The following is a 20,000-nucleotide window of genomic DNA, read 5'->3' as shown; positions in this document are numbered from 1 at the left end:
CCAAAATTAAAACGTGCTTAATTTTGCACCTTATTCCTGTGTTTTATGCGCTGCTGTTGCCGCTTCCCACTCGTCCGCTCGTCGTCACCCTGTCACGCCTTTTGGATTTTTTTTTTTTTTTTTTTTTTTTATTAATTCGTACTTTTTTGTAAGCGGATTCCTGTAAGCTGGAATGCTTTCATTATTTACTTTTAAAGTAGATATTTTGTAGTTTGTGTTTATGGAAGAAATACGATTTGATGTTTCTTTTTTTATGAACAAAATATATTGTTTTGCCTTTTTTGTTATGATCACTATTTCTATTATCATTTTCATAACTATTATTATTATTATTAATTATTATTATCATCATTATTATGATTATTATTATTCTCATTATTATCATTGTTATCATTATCATCGTCGTCATCATCATTATTATTATCATATTTCTTATTACTATTATGATTGTTATCATAGCCATCATCATCATTATCTTTATTGTTATTATTAACATTACTGTTATAATTATTACTGTTATCATTATTGTTATCACCATCATCATTGCTATCGTCATTATTCTATTATTATTATGATTATTATGATTATTACAATTATTACTATCGCCAAGGAGGCTTATGTTTTTAGTAGCGTTAGTTAGTTTGTTTGTTCGTTAGCAGGACAACTCAAAACGTTATGAATAAGGCGGATATATTTTTGACAGCGTTGGTTAGTCTGTTGCATTGTTTGTTCGTTTCATAGCAACATAACTAAAAAAAAAAAAAAAAAATATGAGCGAATGATTCTTTTAACGGAAGTATGTATGTCTTGGCTCAACTTAGATGCCAGGAGGTATGCGCTCTCTGAGTGCTTCTAGTTATTATTACTACTACTGCTATTATTATCATCATCATTATTATTATCATTATCATTACTATTATTATCATTATCATTATTATTATTATTATCATCATCATCATCATCATCATCATCATCATCATCATCATCATCATCATTATTATTATTATTATCATTACTATTATTATCATTATCATTATTATTATTATTATCATCATCATCATCATCATCATCATCATCATCATCATCATTATTATTATTATTATTGTTATGATTACTGTTATTATTATTATCATTTACCATTATCATTATTATTATCATTATTATTATTATTATATCTTTATTGTTGTCATTAGTGTCATATTGCTATAATAATAATGATGATGATAATAATTATTACTATCATCATCACTATTATTATCATTCTCATTGTTATCATTCTTCTTTTTATTATTTTTTATCATTATTATCATTATATTCATTATCATTAGTGTTATCTTCAATATCATTATTATCGTTATTATTATCATTATTACTATTATTATTATTGCTAATATGATTATTATTATTATGATTATTACCATTATTATTATTAATATTATCATTGTTATTTCTTTTATAATAATAATGATGATAATAATGATGCAAATGATGATGATAATAATAATAATAATAATAATAATGATAATAATAATAATAATAATAATGATAACACTGATAATAATAATAACAACAATGATAAGAAGAATCATCAATAAGATTATTTTTATCAATATCATTATCATTATTATTATCATTATCATTATCACTCTTATTTTCATTATTATCATCGCATTTGCTATCATCATTATTATCATAATTAGTAGTTGAAGTATTAGTATTATCATTATTATTATCATTATTATCGCTCTCATCACTGCCATTCTTATCATTGTCATAATATTTTTTATCACTATTATTGCCTTTATCATTATTATTAACATAATCATTAATACCATTATTGTAAATAGTATTATAATCAAAATTATTTTCATTATCATTACTATTAGCATAGCTATTACTAGTATTATCATTATTTCTATTATCACTGTTATTATTGTTAACAGTATCATTATTATTATAATTATCATCATTAACATTATCATTATTATCAACTTTATAGTTGTTATTGTTGTTGATAGTGTCGTTATCATTATCATCATTATCATTCTTATTATTATCTTCATTTTCTTCTTTTTATTGTTATTACTTGATTCATCGTCATCATAATTATCCTCATTATCATGATCCTTGTTACAATCATTTTTATCATAATGATTAACAACTATTATCTTTATCATGATCATCATTGTCATTATTATCATTTTCAATGATTCTTATTATTATCATTATTATCATTATCATTACATTTCTTTGAATCATTGCTATCATTGATATCATCATTGTTATTATTGTTCTCATTATTATTATTATTGTTATTATCATTATTGTTATTATTATTATTATTATTATTATTATTATTATTATTATTATTATTATTATTATTATTATTATTATTACTATCATTATCATTATTATTATTATTATTATTATTATTATTATTATTATTATTATTATTATTATTATTATTATTATTATTACCAATATGCTTATTATTATTATCATTATCATTATTATTACTGTTATTAGTACAATTGTTGTTATTGTTATTATCATCATCATTATCATTACGATCATTACAATTGTGTTATTATCATCATTATCATTATCATCATCATCATTATCATTCTCGGTATTATTATTATTATTATCATTGTTATTATTATTATCATTATTAATATTATTATCATTATTGTCATCATTACTATTGATATTATTATTATCATTATTACTATTGATATCATTATCATATTTATCATTATCATCATCGTTATTATTATTATCATTATTATTATTATTATTATTATTATTATTATTATTATTATTATTATTATTATTATTATTATTATCATTATTACTATTGACATTATTATTATTATGATCATTATCATCATTATTATTTGTGCTGTTATCGTTATTATTATTTCTTATTATCATTATTACTGTTGCTATCACTGTCATTAATATCATTATCATCATTGCTGTTTTTATTTTCATTATTGTTGTTATTATCATCGTTATCATCATAATAAGCATTATCATTATCATTACCCCTTTCCTTATCATTTTCATCATCATCATCATTGATACTCTTATTATTATTATTATTATCATTATTATCATCATTATATTATCATTAATATTTTCATGATTATCATTGTTATTATTATTATTATTATCATTATTATGATATTTATTATAATCATTATCAATATTATCATTACTATCATCTATTATCATTATCCTTGTTATGATTACTGTTATAATTTTCCTCCTCATCGTCATTATTTTTTTTTTTATATTGTTATTGTTATTGTGCGTGTGTACCTCTAGAACGACGAAACAAGGGAAAGGAATGTCATGCAGTCATTCGTTGTTAGCAGGCAGGTTTTAAGTTACTTTTTCTGTCTATCTTTTGTTAACAGCTTTCTGTGGTGTGATTTACAGCTATCCATGTGTTGATATTTTGAAATGGTGCGTAGATGTACTTTTCATCTAATACATTTCTTTATGTTTACGTCTGTTCTATATAACTTACGTAAAGTGTGAAAAACGGGCGTAACTTGAAATCAGAACTGGGAAGAGGTCTGTAGAGATCCTCAGTTTATTTTCTGACATAAAAGGGATTCTTGGCCAAAAAGAGAGAAAGAAAAAAAAAAAGTTAGCCTTAGAGGGTATGTCTCTGCCTTAGAGGGTATAAATGAAAGAGGAGCATTAGGTTCAGTACTTTATTTCTTAATATAATCACATTCACTGCAAGGGCAACCACAGTGGCAAGCGCAGGAGAGGAGACGTCACCATACTACTATGTACACAATATACTCAGCGGTGGGGAAAAAGAGCAGCCGTGTTGGCAACAGACGAGGGGGAGGGGTATGGGGGGAAATGGGGAAGGAGAGGAGGGGGCTTCCCCATACAGTTCTAGAAGCCTTGGTTCCTTTACACCGCGCCGGACCAAGCCTTGCACCAGCAAAGGGCGCAAAGCCTGAGCTCCAACGGAGTGCGAAGTGAGGCCTAGGCAACCGGACGCCATGTAGAGAGAAGCTAGAATCCCTTGATGCCATGCGGGGTGATGCCTCGGCCCCATGCAGGTGCCTGATGGAGCCCAGGCCCCAGGCACGACGCCAGAGAAAGCCTAGGCACCCACGCTCGGCAGCGGGATAAGCACGGGTCCCTTGACAACGTCTGAGTGACACAGGTCGTCTACCCATACACCAACCTGTTCTCCTGTTCGACTTGCGTTTCCAAACACTCAGTAAACCTTCACAATATATATATATATATATATATATATATATATATATATATATATATATATATATATATATATATATATATATATATATATATATATATTTCAACACATAAGCTCCGAGGGGAATGAACAAGTCTTATATAAATAAGAAACAGAATATGTGTTTTAACATCAATGACTTTCATCCCTGTAAAATCGTAGGAAACTCTTTTTCACCATAAGACGCTAGGAAGGTCCAAACAGTCTTTCTCATCTGATCAAGGAGTCACAGGGAAAACGCCTCATAATTTGAACAAGTTATAACTTCATCTCTTCACGTATCTTTTTTTTCCCCCTTTTTTTACAAATATGAGTAAAGAAGAAGAATGACAATTCGAAGCCAAATCCCGAATGAACATGAACGAAGGAATAATAACTATCCAATCTAATTATTCTTTTATCATCATCAGGCGATTAAAGCTCGCATTGCATCTTCCCTCTTGACTTGACCATTAAAGAGAAAATTCTCTCGTAAACACTCTCGGCGAACCACTGAATGTAATAAAGTGCAGTCTGATACGTAAGACCCGTTGCGTACAGAATACTGATGGAGACAATACTGCACATTTAACACGAATATCCCGGGGAGGAAGGAAGGGAGAAAGGATGGAAGGGAGGGAGGGAGGGAAGGAAGGAAGGGAAGAGGAAAGGAGGAAAGGAAGAGGAAGGGAGGGAGGGAGGGAAGAGGAAGGAAGGAAGGGAGGGAGGGAGGGAAGAGAAAGAAAGGGAGGGAAGGAAGGTGGGAGAGAAGGAAGGAAGGTGGAAGGAAGAGTGGAAGGGAAGATGAAGGGAGAGAAGGGAACGAAGGAAGAAAGAAGGAACGGAGGAAGGAGAGTGAGAAGTAGGGAGGGAGGGAAAGGAGAGTGGGAAAAGTAAAAAGGAAAACGAAACGAGAGTAAGTCCCTGTAAATGCGAGGAAGCAAGGAGACGTAACAAGGAAACGAGAAGAGGAGGAGGAGGAAGGAGACATAGCGAGGGAGGAAGGCGGACGAAGAGAAAAAAGAGGAACTTAAGGCAAAGGAGGAAGACATGGTGGTGGTGTGGAGGAGGTGGAAGAAGCAGAGGATAAAGAAGAAGAAGGTGAATAATAATAATAATAAGGCGAAGAAGAAGAAGAAGAAAAAAGAAGGTGAAGGTGAAGAAGAAGAAGACGGTGAATAAGAATAAGAAGCGTCAATGAAATGCCCCAGCAACACCAGCCTCTCTAAAAGTCCTTAAGTGTGTAACGTAAAGGCATGAAAGGTCGCCGGGAGATTGAGTGATCGTGGCTGGTCGTTTTGGGGGGGGAGGGGGAAGGAAGAGGAGGAAGAGGGGGGAGGAAAGGAAGAAGGGGAAGAGGAGAGGAAGAGGGGGGAGGAAGGGAAGAGGGGGAAGGAAGAGGAGGAAGAGGGGGGAGAGGAGAGGAAGAGGGGAGAGGGAGGAAGAGAGAGAAGGGGAGCATAAGGAGAAGGGAAGGAAGGAAAGAGGGAGAAGGGAAGGAAGGAGAGAAAGAGGGAAAAGGGAAGGAAGGAGAGAGGGGGAGAAGGGAAGGAAGGAGAGAAAGAGGGAAAAGGGAAGGAAGGAGAGAAAGAGGGAGAAGGGAAGAGCGAGGTGGAGAAGAGGAAAAGTTCTAATCTTCCGAGATAACACACACAAAGAGGAAAGAGGAGATATAGGGATTATGGGACACACGAAGAGCCGTTTTTTTTTTTTTTATCTTATTCGAAACCACATTTTATTTATTTATTTATTTTTTTTGGTTTTGCTTCTTGGGCAAACGACCAGGATATGTGAGGTGATAAATCATGTATCCAATGTCTTTTAGGATTAGCAGTCAGGCACTATTATTGTGTCGGGCGTAGCAACACTTGCCGATAGTTTATTTAGATATTTAGCCATAATCATCATGCAAAAAAGTCACTTTAACGATATGAACCCTTAATCTGCGACCTGCATAAATATTTTTTTCATCATGCACATCCAAAATTAATGTATAAAATCGTGCATTTTGGTCGACAGTATATGGCCCTGTTTGCCTCGAGGCACCCAGGCCACCAACGGTACTTATGTACCACAAAATATCCCAAGGTGACCTTTATATTAAGTCGGAAGGCCGTTTATAAATACATATTTTTGTCACCCTTTACCGAGTGATGATTTCAAAAACTTCAACAATGAACTTACATTAAAATCACAAAGTGGAACGTAAATGATGTATCCACACCCACTTAGACTCCAGATGTGGTACAAGTCGTATCAGGTGTGGTACAGAAGGCTGCCGTCCTCACACAGTCTGTGATTCTTGGTCTCCAGCGCGTGACCGTCCAAGAGGTCACTCAGCGAACAAAGGTGTCCCCCTTTCTCTCTCTGGAGTGTCTGCGGGCGACTGGGAGCTGCCTTCAGGGCGGGTCTCGAGGTCACGCCGACCCCGCCGCCCTCCGCCGCTCCCGCAGGGCGCACGCGTGCCTCATGCGCTCTCGCGACCCCGCCTTTGACCTGTCTTGTCTTCGACTGAGACCTCCGATGCGTTCTTCTTAAGGTCCCACGGCTGCCATGAGTTCAGGGTTACAGCAACTCCGGTCCCCAGGTCTTCCTAAGGAACGATCATGCACGACGACGGCAGTGCGCGTGGCAGACGAGCTGCCTGCCCAGCCTGCACGCGGCATAGGTATCATGCCGCCGCTATGCATGGCAGCGATGGGTGATTATGAAGAACAGTGAGTGTGTGGAGTCCGGCGAACATGCTACAACTGACGTGGCCAACATGTACATTAGATTACACTGAATGTCTCTCAAAGTACATCCTTGTACATCCAGTCTGACGAAGGCGCTTAGAATTCGCAGGTCCTCTTGTAACAGTTCTCAAGCCAGAACCTCGTGTGAAAAATAGGCAGAATGAATTGAAATCCAGACTGCTTCCAAAAGTGCCCATCTCTTTTGGCGCCCCACGAATTGAAAGCCCTTTTGCAAAGCCCAGAGTGTCAAGGCTGTACGTAAAACAGTTGGACAATCGGCACATTAAATAGATTATGAGAAACGGTACACACATCGACCAATATTCCAGGAGACCAGCTCTTTGGATACACCCTAAATGAGTGATTTAAAATATTCACCAGAGGGAACAATTACAGACTGATACGAAAATTAGAACAGTTGTTTGGTTAAGGTCTTGTATATTTTCATCATTTTTTTTCCAAAACCAAATCACATGTTTAAGAATGGAGGAAGTTCGTTGGCTGTTAGCGAAGTATACCTACTTTACACAACATTTATGAACAGCAAAATAGCTCCTTAAAAAAAAGTCAATAGCTGCCCTGTGCGAATGGTAGGTTACATAAAGGCAGGTTGTGGTGGCAAAGAAAGGAGAGAGAGAGAGAGAGACATACCTAGAATGGCAACACTTGGCTCATTTCTTGGAGAGACCGTTTGGCTTGCAACGGCAAACAGTCTGACAGCTTGCAGGCAATGTGACGTCACAACTATTGTCTTAATTGCAATCCTGCGAAGTGTTTCCTGATCCACAATAGTCCCGGAAGTCGAACAAAATCAAATCCTAATGGTGTCCCCCGAATGATCAATGTCCTTTTTCACATAGGATTCGAAAACGTGTCTTTTTATAGGTTTCGAAACTGTCTCGAGTCGGATTTATGAATACTGATTCTTTGATTGCGTTTTCAATATACAAAATGATGCCAGCCTTCTGCACGTGTAAGGCAATGGAAAGTCAAATGTTTTTAGTTAATTTTTCAGTCTAAGCATTTTTTTTCTTTATTACTTTGCCATCGTATTGGAAAAGAGGCGTGGCGTCAGTTTTATGCAGAGTGAGCGAATTGCTTCCCAAAATATAAGTTTTATTCAAGTATTCATCACTGAAACAAGTCCCATTTTTTCCATGCAACTTTAAATGGATTTGAGAAAAGATTTCCTTATGCAGAAGATAAATATTTATGATATGATGTCACGTTCGCAAAAAAAGAGTATCAAACAGAACTCACTTCTACACTTTTACAAACATGAGATAGTACGAAATGAATCATGAATGGTAGAATGTCACCACCTTTATGTATACCGCAACATCTTAACGAAGACGTGAACGTTCTTTTTCTTTGTGTCTTTACATTCGAACAAAGATTATTTCCTCGTAAGACACATTTCCAATGGCCACTGAAACAAACAAACAAACTTCTGGATTTCATGCATATCAATTTTCAATAGATGAATATTCTTACTTTTGTTGTGACATTGCCACAAAAGCAAGTTCAAAAGTATAAGATTCATAGATAATTGATTTGTTGATATATATTACAAAATATGTCATTGAAGCGACACATCTAATCATACGTGTCAGATTAAGACTTATACAGGAATGATTATAAGAACTGCTACATTGTACAAAATATATGTATATGGCAATGTATAACAGGTACGTCGAACGAGTGAATTTTGTTAAACAAATCTTTAAATGGCAATCAAACATGATCATAATTTTTTTCCCAATATAATTTCATCAGTGTGGCAAATTAAGCCTTCATTTTCTTCCCTGTTTCCATCGGAAGGAACACCACAAAAACAGAAAAAAATCAACCTGCATGATCTTAGAATATCGCCCATCAGTACGCTAGCACTGATACAGGGGGTTGGGTCAGAGGGGAGGGGGGATGTCAATAATCATGAATATTTTCCTGTTTTTATCATATATTTCTCATTGGCTTTCCTTCCGCCCACCTCCCCTGTTTGCAAAAAATTTCAGAAATCGGGACCGAAGCCGAGGCTGTACCCTAAGCTACTACTGCACGGGAAGGTGGTGGTAGACTGAACAATGAACAATGCTAGGTCACTTCTCGTCCCATTCGCGTCTTGTAACGAGAAGCTCTATCACTGTTCAAGTTATGTTCATCACTTCACATATTATGCTTTATTTTTTTTTTGTTTTGTTTTTTACTAACTATATTTCATATATATATATATATTCATTTATATTTATATATATATCCCTATGTATTGAGCCACATATACAATATATTACAAACATTCCCTAACAATACTCACGGCAAGATAATTGTGTATTGTACATGATTTTTCGCATAACAAAAAAGCAAAATATATTACCATTACAAACAGTTTCCATAAAGAATTCACGATAGCTACTTTACCACCGTCTATCAAACAATATGAAATAGACACACTATTTGGGCTTCTTTTAAAAAACATTTAAGTTGAAATGGCCTTCTAGTAACACCGTCCTAACCCTTTCTCTCACAGCTAACTACGACAACTTTAATTTGGAAATGCATAGATGTGTGGATATGCCGCACTTAATTTAAGTTTCATAACACAAAAATATATGGGAATGGATAAGGAAAAAAGATATTTTTTGTGACTAGGAAAGCCTATGTTAAAGAAATGCCATCATTTTTTTTTCTAGGTTTATAGGCATTTCCTTTGGCGTTTTTTGTTTTTTGTTTTGTTTTGTCACGCTTGCATATGTGGATAATGATATAGGTTGATATACTTTATGGCTTTCCTTTCCAGAATCAAAATCAAAAGCCAAATAGACAAGAAAAAAAAAAGAAAACTAAAATGTAGGCTGTCCAGCAGACGCACTAACATCATAAATCAAAAAAAGGAAAAAAGGGGAAAAAGTGAAAATTATGAGAAAGAAGACAAAGAAGAAAAAAGAGAGAGAGCGAGAGAGAATACAGTAACCACAATAATACTAGTAAACAAAGAAAGAAAGAAGAAAAAAAAAAAACAGCACGAGGCAAATAATAATAGCAATAAAGACTACACGAAACCAAAGAAATGTGACTGGCGGCACTCCAAGCCCGCTGTGCACTCCCTGTTCTACCTCGAGTTGTTCATCGTCGGCGCCAGCACACCGCCCGCCGGCGCTCGGACGCCCCTCCGCCCGTGGGCACTTTTAGTTCAGGAACAATGGAGCCGATTCTCTTTGCTTTTGTTTGTTATCCTTATTTTTGTTTATTTTTTAACTTTTTTTTTTTTGTTTAAAGTAATTGTAGGTGTCCATGCACTGATGCGCACCCGACTGGTTGTTTTTTCTCGGTAGCTTGTTTATGTGTGTTTGTTTGTTTGTATGTGTGCTTGTGTTTGTGTGTGCGTGCGTGTGCATACATACATACATATATATAAATATACCCTCACACACACACACGTATATATGTAAATGTATATGTGCAAAACTTGTGCTTCTGACGGTCAGCTCATCAATTTGGCGGCGTGGGCGGCAGGGGGGGCGACGGGCGCGTGGGCCGGGCGTGCCGTGGAGACGATAAGCAGTGTTATGGCCTAGCTAGTCTAGCAGGTTGCAGAGTCTAGCACTGCACTCACATTCTACTGGGAGTAACACTGGCTAGATGCCCATTGGCGGGTCATCCCTCGTGGCTGCCTATCAGATACGCTCTGTTCCTTGTATCCTGGTGTACGTGAACTTCCCTTCTACGGGAGGGGAGACTGAAGGGAGGGGAAAGAAATTAAATAAAAAAAAAAAAAAGAATCTATCTCACAATCTGCGTCATATATATCTTTTCTTTTTAAAAACTGTCACTGGATGCGTGTCCTCGATTGAGCGAATGGGACGCCCTCCAGCTGTCGCGGTCGCCCTGGGCTGCTGGGGGAGGGGAGGGAGGGGCGGTGGGGAAGGTGGGCGTGGGGGGCGAGGGCGCGCGCTTCACTCGGGCTTCAGGCGATGCCACTGGACGACGTTTTGCCGGGGCTTCGTGATCATGTCGCTCCAGTGCTTCGTCTCCGAGGTGCCGCTGCCTGCCTTGCCTGCGGGAGGACAAAAGGGAGACGCGGGGTTAGTGCTGGGCTGGCGAGGAGGGTTGGCTCTCTCTCGCTTTCTTTCTCTCTCTCTCTCTCTCTTTCTCCCCTCCCCCTTCCCTCCTTCTCGTCCTCCCCCATTCCCTATCTATTTTTAACCCTTTCCCTTTCAATGTGCCCCTCCCTCCCACCTCCCTTCCTCTCCCCTTTCCCTTTCTCCCTTCCATTACCCAATATCCCTTCCTCTCCTCTCCCATTCCCCTACGTCCCTCCCTCTCTCCCCGAACCTTACCCAGCATGATCTTCCCGATGTCCTCGTCCTCTCCCCTCCCTCCTTCCCTCTCTCTCCCATTCCTCTTGATTTCCTTTAATCCCTCTCCCATTCCCCAACTTCCCTCCCTCCTCCTCCCCTACTTCCTCCCATCTCCCTTCCTCCCTCCCCGAGCCTTAACCAGCATGATCTTTCCGATGGCCTCGTTCCTCCCCACTTCCTCCTATAACCCCATTTCCCTCCCTTCCTCCTCCCATTCCCTTCTTCCCTCACCCATTCCCCCACCTCCTCCTATTTCCCACCGTCCTCCTCCCCTACTGCCTCCTATAACCCCATTTCCCTCCCTTCCTACCCCTGCCTTACGTCCGCCCATGTCCCTCCTTCCCTCCCTCACTCCTATTCCCTCACGTTCCTCCCTCCCATTCCCCACGTCCCTCCCTTCCTCCCTCCCATTCCCCCACGTCCCTCCCTCTCATTCCCCCACGTCCCTCCCTCTCATTCCCCCACGTCCCTCCCTCTCATTCCCCCACGTCCCTCCCTCTCATTCCCCCACGTCCCTCCCTCTCATTCCCCCACGTCCCTCCCTCTCATTCCCCCACGTCCCTCCCTCTCATTCCCCCACGTCCCTCCCTCTCATTCCCCCACGTCCCTCCCTCTCATTCCCCCACGTCCCTCCCTCTCATTCCCCCACGTCCCTCCCTCTCATTCCCCCACGTCCCTCCCTCTCATTCCCCCACGTCCCTCCCTCTCATTCCCCCACGTCCCTCCCTCCCATTCCCCCACGTCCCTCCCTCCCATTCCCCTACGTCCCTCCCTCCCATTCCCCCACGTCCCTCCCTCCCATTCCCCCACGTCCCTCCTTCCTATTCCCCCACGTCCCTCCCTCCCATTCCCCCACGTCCCTCCCTCCCATTCCCCCACGTCCCTCCCTCCCATTCCCCCACGTCCCTCCCTCCCATTCCCCCACGTCCCTCCCTCCCATTCCCCCACGTCCCTCCCTCCCATTCCCCCACGTCCCTCCCTCCCATTCCCCCACGTCCCTCCCTCTCATTCCCCCACGTCCCTCCCTCTCATTTCCTCATGTCCCTCCCTCCTTCCCTCTCATTCCCTCATGTCCCTCCCTCCCTCATTCCCATTCCCCCACGTCCCTCCCTCCCATTCCCCCACGTCCCTCCCTCCCATTCCCCCACGTCCCTCCCTCCCATTCCCCCACGTCCCTCCCTCCCATTCCCCCACGTCCCTCCCTCCCATTCCCCCACGTCCCTCCCTCTCATTCCCCCACGTCCCTCCCTCTCATTTCCTCATGTCCCTCCCTCCTTCCCTCTCATTCCCTCATGTCCCTCCCTCCCTCATTCCCATTCCCCCACGTCCCTCCGTCCCATTCCCCCACGTCCCTCCCTCTCATTCCCCCACCTCCCTCCCTCTCATTTCCTCATGTCCCTCCCTCCTTCCCTCCCATTCCCTTATGTCCCTCCCTCCCTCCCTCCCATTCCCCCACTTTCTCCCACGTCCCTCCCTCCCTCCCATTCCCCCACTTCCCCCCACATCCCTTCCTCCTTCCCTTTCCCGATCCTTACCCAGCATAATCTTCCCGATGGCCTCGTTCCTCCCCACTTTGTCGTGGTCCATCACCGTCACGTTTAGCTGACACTCCCTGATCCTCTCCCACGGGACGTCGAACTTGACGCTGAAGTGGAACTCGGGGTTGAGTGTGCAGAACTGGACCTCGGACTTCTTCTTCTCTATTCGCTTCTCGCCGAAGTACAGCCAGACTTTCACGTAGGGATCTGAGGGCGTGGTGAGATAGGGTTAGATAGTGTACAAGAGGTATGAATGAGACTGGATATCTTCACAATACAAGAGATGTATTCAACCGGTTTCGATTACGTCTTCATCAGAAATACAATTTTTTTTTCTACATTTGTCAACATGGATATGGTTCAGGGTTGGATAGGATGGGCTTTGGGGTGTTCCTAATGGGGTCTCAAAAGAGGTATAACTTTAGTAATGATAAAAGATAGGATTGATGTAGGTTTAGAATAAATAAATAAATAAATAGTGGTTAGGGGTTAGGGTTAGATAGGATGGGCTTTGGGGTGTTTCTAGTGGGGTCTCAAAAGGGGTATAGCTTTGGTAATGATAAAAGATAGAATTAATGTAGGTTTAGAAAAATAATATAAATAAATAGATAGTGGTTGGAGGTATAGGAAAAGGGTATTAGAGCAGGGTATGGGTTCGCACTTTTATGGGTTAGAGGGGTATAAGACCGTCTAAAGAAGGTCGTTTTAAGTGTAGGCTCATGAGAATCGAGAGGGGAAAGGTTGTGAGAAGGAGGGGGGGTAGGGGGTTGGGTATAGGCTGAGGTTTCAGGAAAAGACTGAGAAAGGGTGGGGGTGGGGGGGGGGGCAGAAGGGGTAAGGAAGAGGGGTACTGTCTTAGGAGGATAACAGGGGGTCCAAAAAGAATGGGCAGAGGAAGGGGGCGGGGATAAAGTATTAAAATTTTAGAGGAATGAGGGAGGGAGGGGGATAAAATATTAAATATTTAGAAGGATGAAAGTAAGGGAGAGGATTTGAGGATTGTGTCGATAGAGTTAGGATTTTGTATCGAAAGAGTTAATGAGTAATTAGGATTAAGGGTTTAACGTGTCGGAGGAAAAAGATAAAAGAGAGAGTATTTGGTAACAAAGGATAACTCACGCAAGGAAAAGGAATCCAAATAGGTCATCAAGGATTTGTTCGGAGTCTTTGAATCATCGCAAATGGCTCAAGTATGTCACAGATGAGGCATTGCATATAACTTTTTTTTTTATGAAATACAACTACTACATTCAGTTTATACATTACGACACGGTCAATCATCAAAGACATTCATTCATTCATCCATAGGTCACCCAGATCTTGAGGTAAGCTAACACAGGTGCTATTTTATTCATTTAATTCATTTATACCTTTATATACTTCATTTATTAATTCCTCTGATTACCCGCATTCACTGAGGCAAGTCAACACAGGTGCCTATTCATTCATTCATTTTGGTAATTCAATTTACTTATGCCTTTATCTATTTAATTTATTCATTCCTCTTCGTATCAGTATTCACTGAGGTGAGTCAACACAAGTGCCTACTCATTCAATCATTCAAAATTGAGGTAAGTCAACACAAGTACCTATTCATTCATTCAATTGAGGTAAGTCAACATAAGTGCCTATTCATTCATTCGTTCCAGTCAACACAAGTACCTATTAATTCATTCATTCATTCAAGACTGAGGTAAGTCAACACAGACTTTCATTCATCTTTACACTTTCCTAATTTCGCGACCATGTCTTGGGTTAAGTCAAGACAGAGACTTACTCATCCATTCATCCAATTCACAATACAGCCTTGGAGTACATCACTACGGACGCTTATTTGATCATTCACTCATCCAAGTTTCACCCTGTCATGAGGCAAAGTAACCGGAGAATTAACTCATATATTTATTCATTCGGGCTTTACCACGCACTGACGTAAATTAAAAGAGGTTCTCATTCATTCATACAATTTCACAAATACGTAAAAAGGTAAGGTATCACAGAAGCTCATTCATTCACTCAGTCAGGCTTCATTACGTAAATCAAAACAGGCTCATATTCATTCATCCACGGCAAGAAAGTAAGGCAACACAGGAGCTCAGTCATTCATTCATTCGACCAGGTTTTTCATCACGTAATTCGAAACAGCTTCTCATTCATTCCTCCAATTCCACAACCACGTCAAAAGATTAAGGCAACACAGAAGACATTCCTTCATTCTTTCATCCAGGCTTCACGTACAGACGTAATTCAAAACAGGCTCTCATTTCTTCATCCAATTTCACAACTACGTCAAAAAGTAAGTCAATACAAAGGCTCATTCATTCATTCATTCATACACCATGCCAATTAAAACAGGTTCTTCATCCAATTTCACAACCCCGTCCATTCATTCATCCAGGCTTTTCACCACGTAATTCACAACAGCCTCTCATTCATTCATAAAATTTCATAACCACACCAAAAAAGTGTCAACACAAAGGCTCATTCATTCATTCATTCAACCAGGCTTTTCATCCCGTAATTCAAAACCTTTCATTCATCCATACAATTTTACAACTACAGAAGGCTTTACCACGTAATTCAAAACAACCTCTCATTCATTCATAAAACTTCACAATCACGCCCCCTCAAACATAGTAAGTCAACAAAGCGTTCATTCATAAAAAAAACACCGATAGACACGCCCCTGATTTGCCATTGATATCTTTCGCCTTAAAAGTACGTCAACATAGAAGCTCAATCATTCATTCATTCGACCAGGCTTTTCACCCCGTAATTCAAAACAACCTCTCATTCACCCAGACAATTTCACAACTACAACCAGGCTTTACCACGTAATTCAAAACAGCCTCGCATTCATTCATAAAACCACGCCCCCCAAACATAGTAAGTCAACAAGGCGTTCATTCATAAAAAACACCGATAGACACGTACCTGATTTGCCATTGATATCTTTCGCCTTAAAAGTACGTCAACATAGAATCTCAATCATTCATTCAATTCAAACAAGCTTTTCACCCCGTACTTTAAAACAGCTTCTCATTCATTCATAAAACTTCACAACTACAATCAGGCTTTACCACGTAATTCAAAACAACCTCTCATTCATTCATAAAACTTCACAACCACGCCCCCCCCCCTCCAAACATAATAAGTCAACAAGGCGTTCATTCATAAAAACACCGACAGACACGTACCTGATTTGCCATTGATATCTTTCGCCTTCAAGTTGCGACATTTGATAACGGTGAGAGTGAGTTCAGACGTCGACGGCTGGTACATGAGAGAACACAAGATCTCTCCACATTTGTTCTTCTCCAGAGGCCGCAGGGCTTTCCAGAACGTGTTGTTCTTCTCGGAGAAATCCACCTGAAATACGAAGGAAGAGGTAGAACAAGAGGAATAACACGAGCGGAATGTAGAACGTTTTGTAAAATATTACGAGTTCTGAGAGCATGGTAATGGGTTGCGCCAAATGGACACACGCTTGTCAAATATATATTGGTGTTCATAGATATTGTTTTACGTGTATATACCCCGTGTGAAATAAGTGAACGAATATCATACACGCAAAAATATCTCGCATAAATCACACACACACACATCCACGAACATACTTGCATACAAATTTATAAACAATCATGTACAGACACTGATTTATTTATTATCATTATTATTATTATTATCATTTTTGCTGTTGTGCAACACAATTAGAATTAATTCAGGCAAGATAAAGTTTTGAATTAAAAATCACAAACTTGTAATAGCCGAACCAATGACATCATACTAATCTCTCTCTGTCTTTTTTTCTCTTTCTCTCTCTCCCTCCCCCCTCTCTCTCTGTCTTTCTCTCTCTCTCTCTCTCGCGTGCCATCTGTGCTCATGTTTGCAATTATGAGCGAACATATATCATTGTCCTTTTATGTATGTACATATATGCATTTGTGCGAGAATATACTAACAAGCCTGTGAAAATATATACGGGCATATGAGCATGTGTACCCGTACGTTTGTGTACATCGTGTACATGTGTATATCTGCATAGGAATTCACAATTATACAAGAATAACACATCCAACGAAAAGTGAAAATGAAACAGGTACGACAACGATACTTAAAAATGTCAAAACTACATTAAAAAATAAAAAAATAAAAAAAATAAAGAGTAAAAAAAAGACATAGAGGACAAGGTTTTTAAAATGACGAACGACGAACATTTTCATCACTGCATATAACTGTGTACCTGCATGTCGACAGCGAAAATGATGGCTATTAATGAGAATTCTGTGACCTTTCACTAGAAAAGGGTGTATTTATGACTTTTATATTGATCATATTTATTTTTCACTTTTCACTTTATCCATCAAGATTGAATTTGTTATTGTTTTTATCATTCTTCTTCTTCTCTCTTTTTTTTTTTTTATTATTATCACTATTTCTATCACTATTTTTACAACTATTATCAGTATTACTGTGGTAGTGATAATAATGATAATGATAATGAAATAATAATAATAATAATAATGATAATAATAATAGCAATAACAGCAACAATAATGATGCAAATAATAATTATGATAACAATAATAACAACAACAATAACTGTAATAACAATAATGATGATAACAATTATAATAAAAATTATGGCGACGATAAAGATATTGATATGATTTCATTATCATTACCATATTCCCTACCATTATGATTATTATCATTATCATTACCATTATTATTATCATCACTAGTGATATAAACACATAATCTCTTAACCAATAATCTTTATTGTAATATACGTTTGGTTATTAATGAATCTACACTCACAAGGTCAGCAAGAAGAAGAAAACGAAGAAGAAAAAATAAAAGGAAATTAAAAAATGAAAAATAAAAATAAATAGAAAAAGAGAAAGGAAAAGAAATAGAAAAAAGGAGAAGAATAGAAGAAAATGAAGAAGAAATAGAAGAACAAAAACAAAACAAAAAGAAGAAGAAGGGAAGGAGGGAGAAAGAGAGAGAGCGAGAGCGAGAGAGAGAGAGAGAGAGAGAGAGAGAGAGAGAGAGAGAGAGAGAGAGAGAGAGAGAGAGAGAGAGAGAGAGAGAGAGAGAGAGAGAGAGAGAGAGAGAGAGAGAGAGAGAGAGAGAGAGAGGCAGGCAGGCAGAGACAGGGGAGGAAGAAGGGAAGGAGGGAGAAAGAAAGAGAGAAAGAGAGAAAGAGAGAGAGAGAGAGAGAGAGAGAGAGAGAGAGAGAGAGAGAGAGAGAGAGAGAGAGAGAGAGAGAGAGAGAGAGAGAGAGAGAGAGAGAGAGAGAGAGAGAGAGAGAGAGAGAGAGAGAGAGAGAGAGAGAGGCATACAGACATACAGACAAAGACACAGAGAGAGACAGATATAAAAGGAGAGAGAGGCAGACAGACAGACATACAGAGAGAAAGAGAGATAAATAGAATAACAGAAAGACAGACAGAATAAGAGAGAGAAGGCCGGTCAGAGGAGTGGAGGACAGGGCAAGAGAGCCTGAATAAATGCATGAAGGGAGGGAGGGAGAGAGGGAGACTTGGAGGAAAAGAGTAGTGAGTGAGTGAGGGAGTGAGAGAGACGAAGGGAGCGATAGGAGAAAGAATGAAGAAAATGAGAGAGAGAGAGAGAGAGAGAGAGAGAGAGAGAGAGAGAGAGAGAGAGAGAGAGAGAGAGAGAGAGAGAGAGAGAGAGAGAGAGAGAGAGAGAGAGAAAGAGAGGATAATGAGTGAAAAAGAGATAACGGAGGGAAGCAGGGATAGTGGAAGGAGTGAGAGCCATGGAGGAGAGGAAGACGGAGAAGGGGAAGCTGTTGCTAAGGCAAAAAAGGGCGGAAAGAAGAAGAAGGAAAAGATGAAGAAGAAGAAAAGAAGAAGAGGAAGAAGAAGGAAAAAAAGAAGAAGAAGAAATAGAAGAAGGAGAAGAAGAAGAGGCGGAGGAAGAAGAAGAAGAAGAAGAAGAAAAGAAAGCAAGATGGAATTGGGGAAGTTAGGCTCTAAATCACAATGATGAAGGGGATAAGAAACGCACAAAGGGATAAAAAAGGGGAAAAAAGAAAAATAAGAAAGAAAAATGGAAACATCAACAAAGGAAAAAAATAAAGAAAAAAAGATGAAACAAAAGGAGAGAGAAAAAAACAAAGAAAAAGGGGATAAAAAAAACTGAAAGAAAAAAGGAAAGTGGAAGCAAAGAAGAAGAGAAAAAAGCAGGATGTGATTAGTGAAGTTAATCCTGCAAAACACTGCGAAGACGAAGACGGACAGAGGACAGAAGATAAAAGGGGGGAACAGGAAGAAAAGGGAAAAACAGAATAAGAGACAAGACGCAGATAGAAAGAGAAAGATAGATAGGTAGATAGAGAGAGAAAGCAAGAGAGTGAGGGAGTGAAAGTGAGAGAGAGAGAGAGAGAGAATTGAGAGAAAGAAAGAAGAAAATAGAGTGAGAGAAAGAAAGAAAGAAAGAGAAAGACAAACTGAAAGCAAAGGAAAGAAGGCTAGATACCACCGGTTAAATTAGACTTTAAGCCACAACGAAGCGGGGGACTAACAAAGGACAAAAGATAAAAGAAGGGAAGACAGAAAGAAAGAAAGAACAAAAGACAGTAGAAAGAAGGATGTCGAATGGAGCTTTGTTATGCCAAGCAGTCAGCATTATCAGGCTTCTCCTTGCGTGTTCTCCTTGTGAAAGTCAAGATATTTGTTTTGTTCAACTATCTTATCCTCCTGTTACCATGTCTTGCCCTTTCTCCTCTCCTCTCTTCGCTTCCTCCTCCTCCTCCTCCCTTCGTTTCTCGTCCTCTGTGAGTGCATCCGGTTTCTGTTATTGGTGCGGGTATTCTATGTCCACTTTCTCTTTTTTTCTTTCTCTGTCTGTCTATCCCTCCCTCCCTCCCTCTCTGTCTCTCTCTCTTTCTCCCTTCCTCCTTCTCTTTTTTCTCTTTCTTTCGAACACACACACACACACACTCTCTTCCTGTGTCCTTCTCTCTCTCCCATTCACTCACTCACTCTCTCCCTCCCTCCACCCCCCAACTCTCTCTCTCTCTCTCCTACTCATTCTCCCTCCCTCCCTCCACCCCCCACTCTCTCTC

The 20,000-nt window shown here is 39.4% G+C and overlaps 1 protein-coding gene across 9 annotated transcripts in view; it reads right to left on the bottom strand.

The window, feature by feature from the left end:
• Positions 1-3,711: 3,711 nt before the first annotated feature.
• Positions 3,712-20,000, bottom strand: part of Syt7 (Synaptotagmin 7) — a 722,943-nt gene continuing 706,654 nt past the window's right edge. For all 9 annotated transcript variants that reach the window (XM_070141953.1, XM_070141958.1, XM_070141950.1 and 6 more), the window contains 3 exons: positions 16,099-16,270; positions 12,899-13,108; positions 3,712-11,059 (listed from right to left, as the gene is read on the bottom strand). In XM_070141953.1, the coding sequence (XP_069998054.1) occupies positions 10,959-11,059; positions 12,899-13,108; positions 16,099-16,270 (483 nt within the window). In that variant the 3' untranslated portion in view covers positions 3,712-10,958. The remainder of the gene's footprint in view (positions 11,060-12,898; positions 13,109-16,098; positions 16,271-20,000) is intronic.

This window comes from Penaeus vannamei, chromosome 28 (genome assembly GCF_042767895.1).
Source record: "Penaeus vannamei isolate JL-2024 chromosome 28, ASM4276789v1, whole genome shotgun sequence".
Lineage (NCBI taxonomy): Eukaryota > Metazoa > Arthropoda > Malacostraca > Decapoda > Penaeidae > Penaeus > Penaeus vannamei.
The sequence above is the reverse complement of the archived record's forward strand: the minus strand, read 5'-3'. Positions and strand labels throughout refer to the sequence as shown.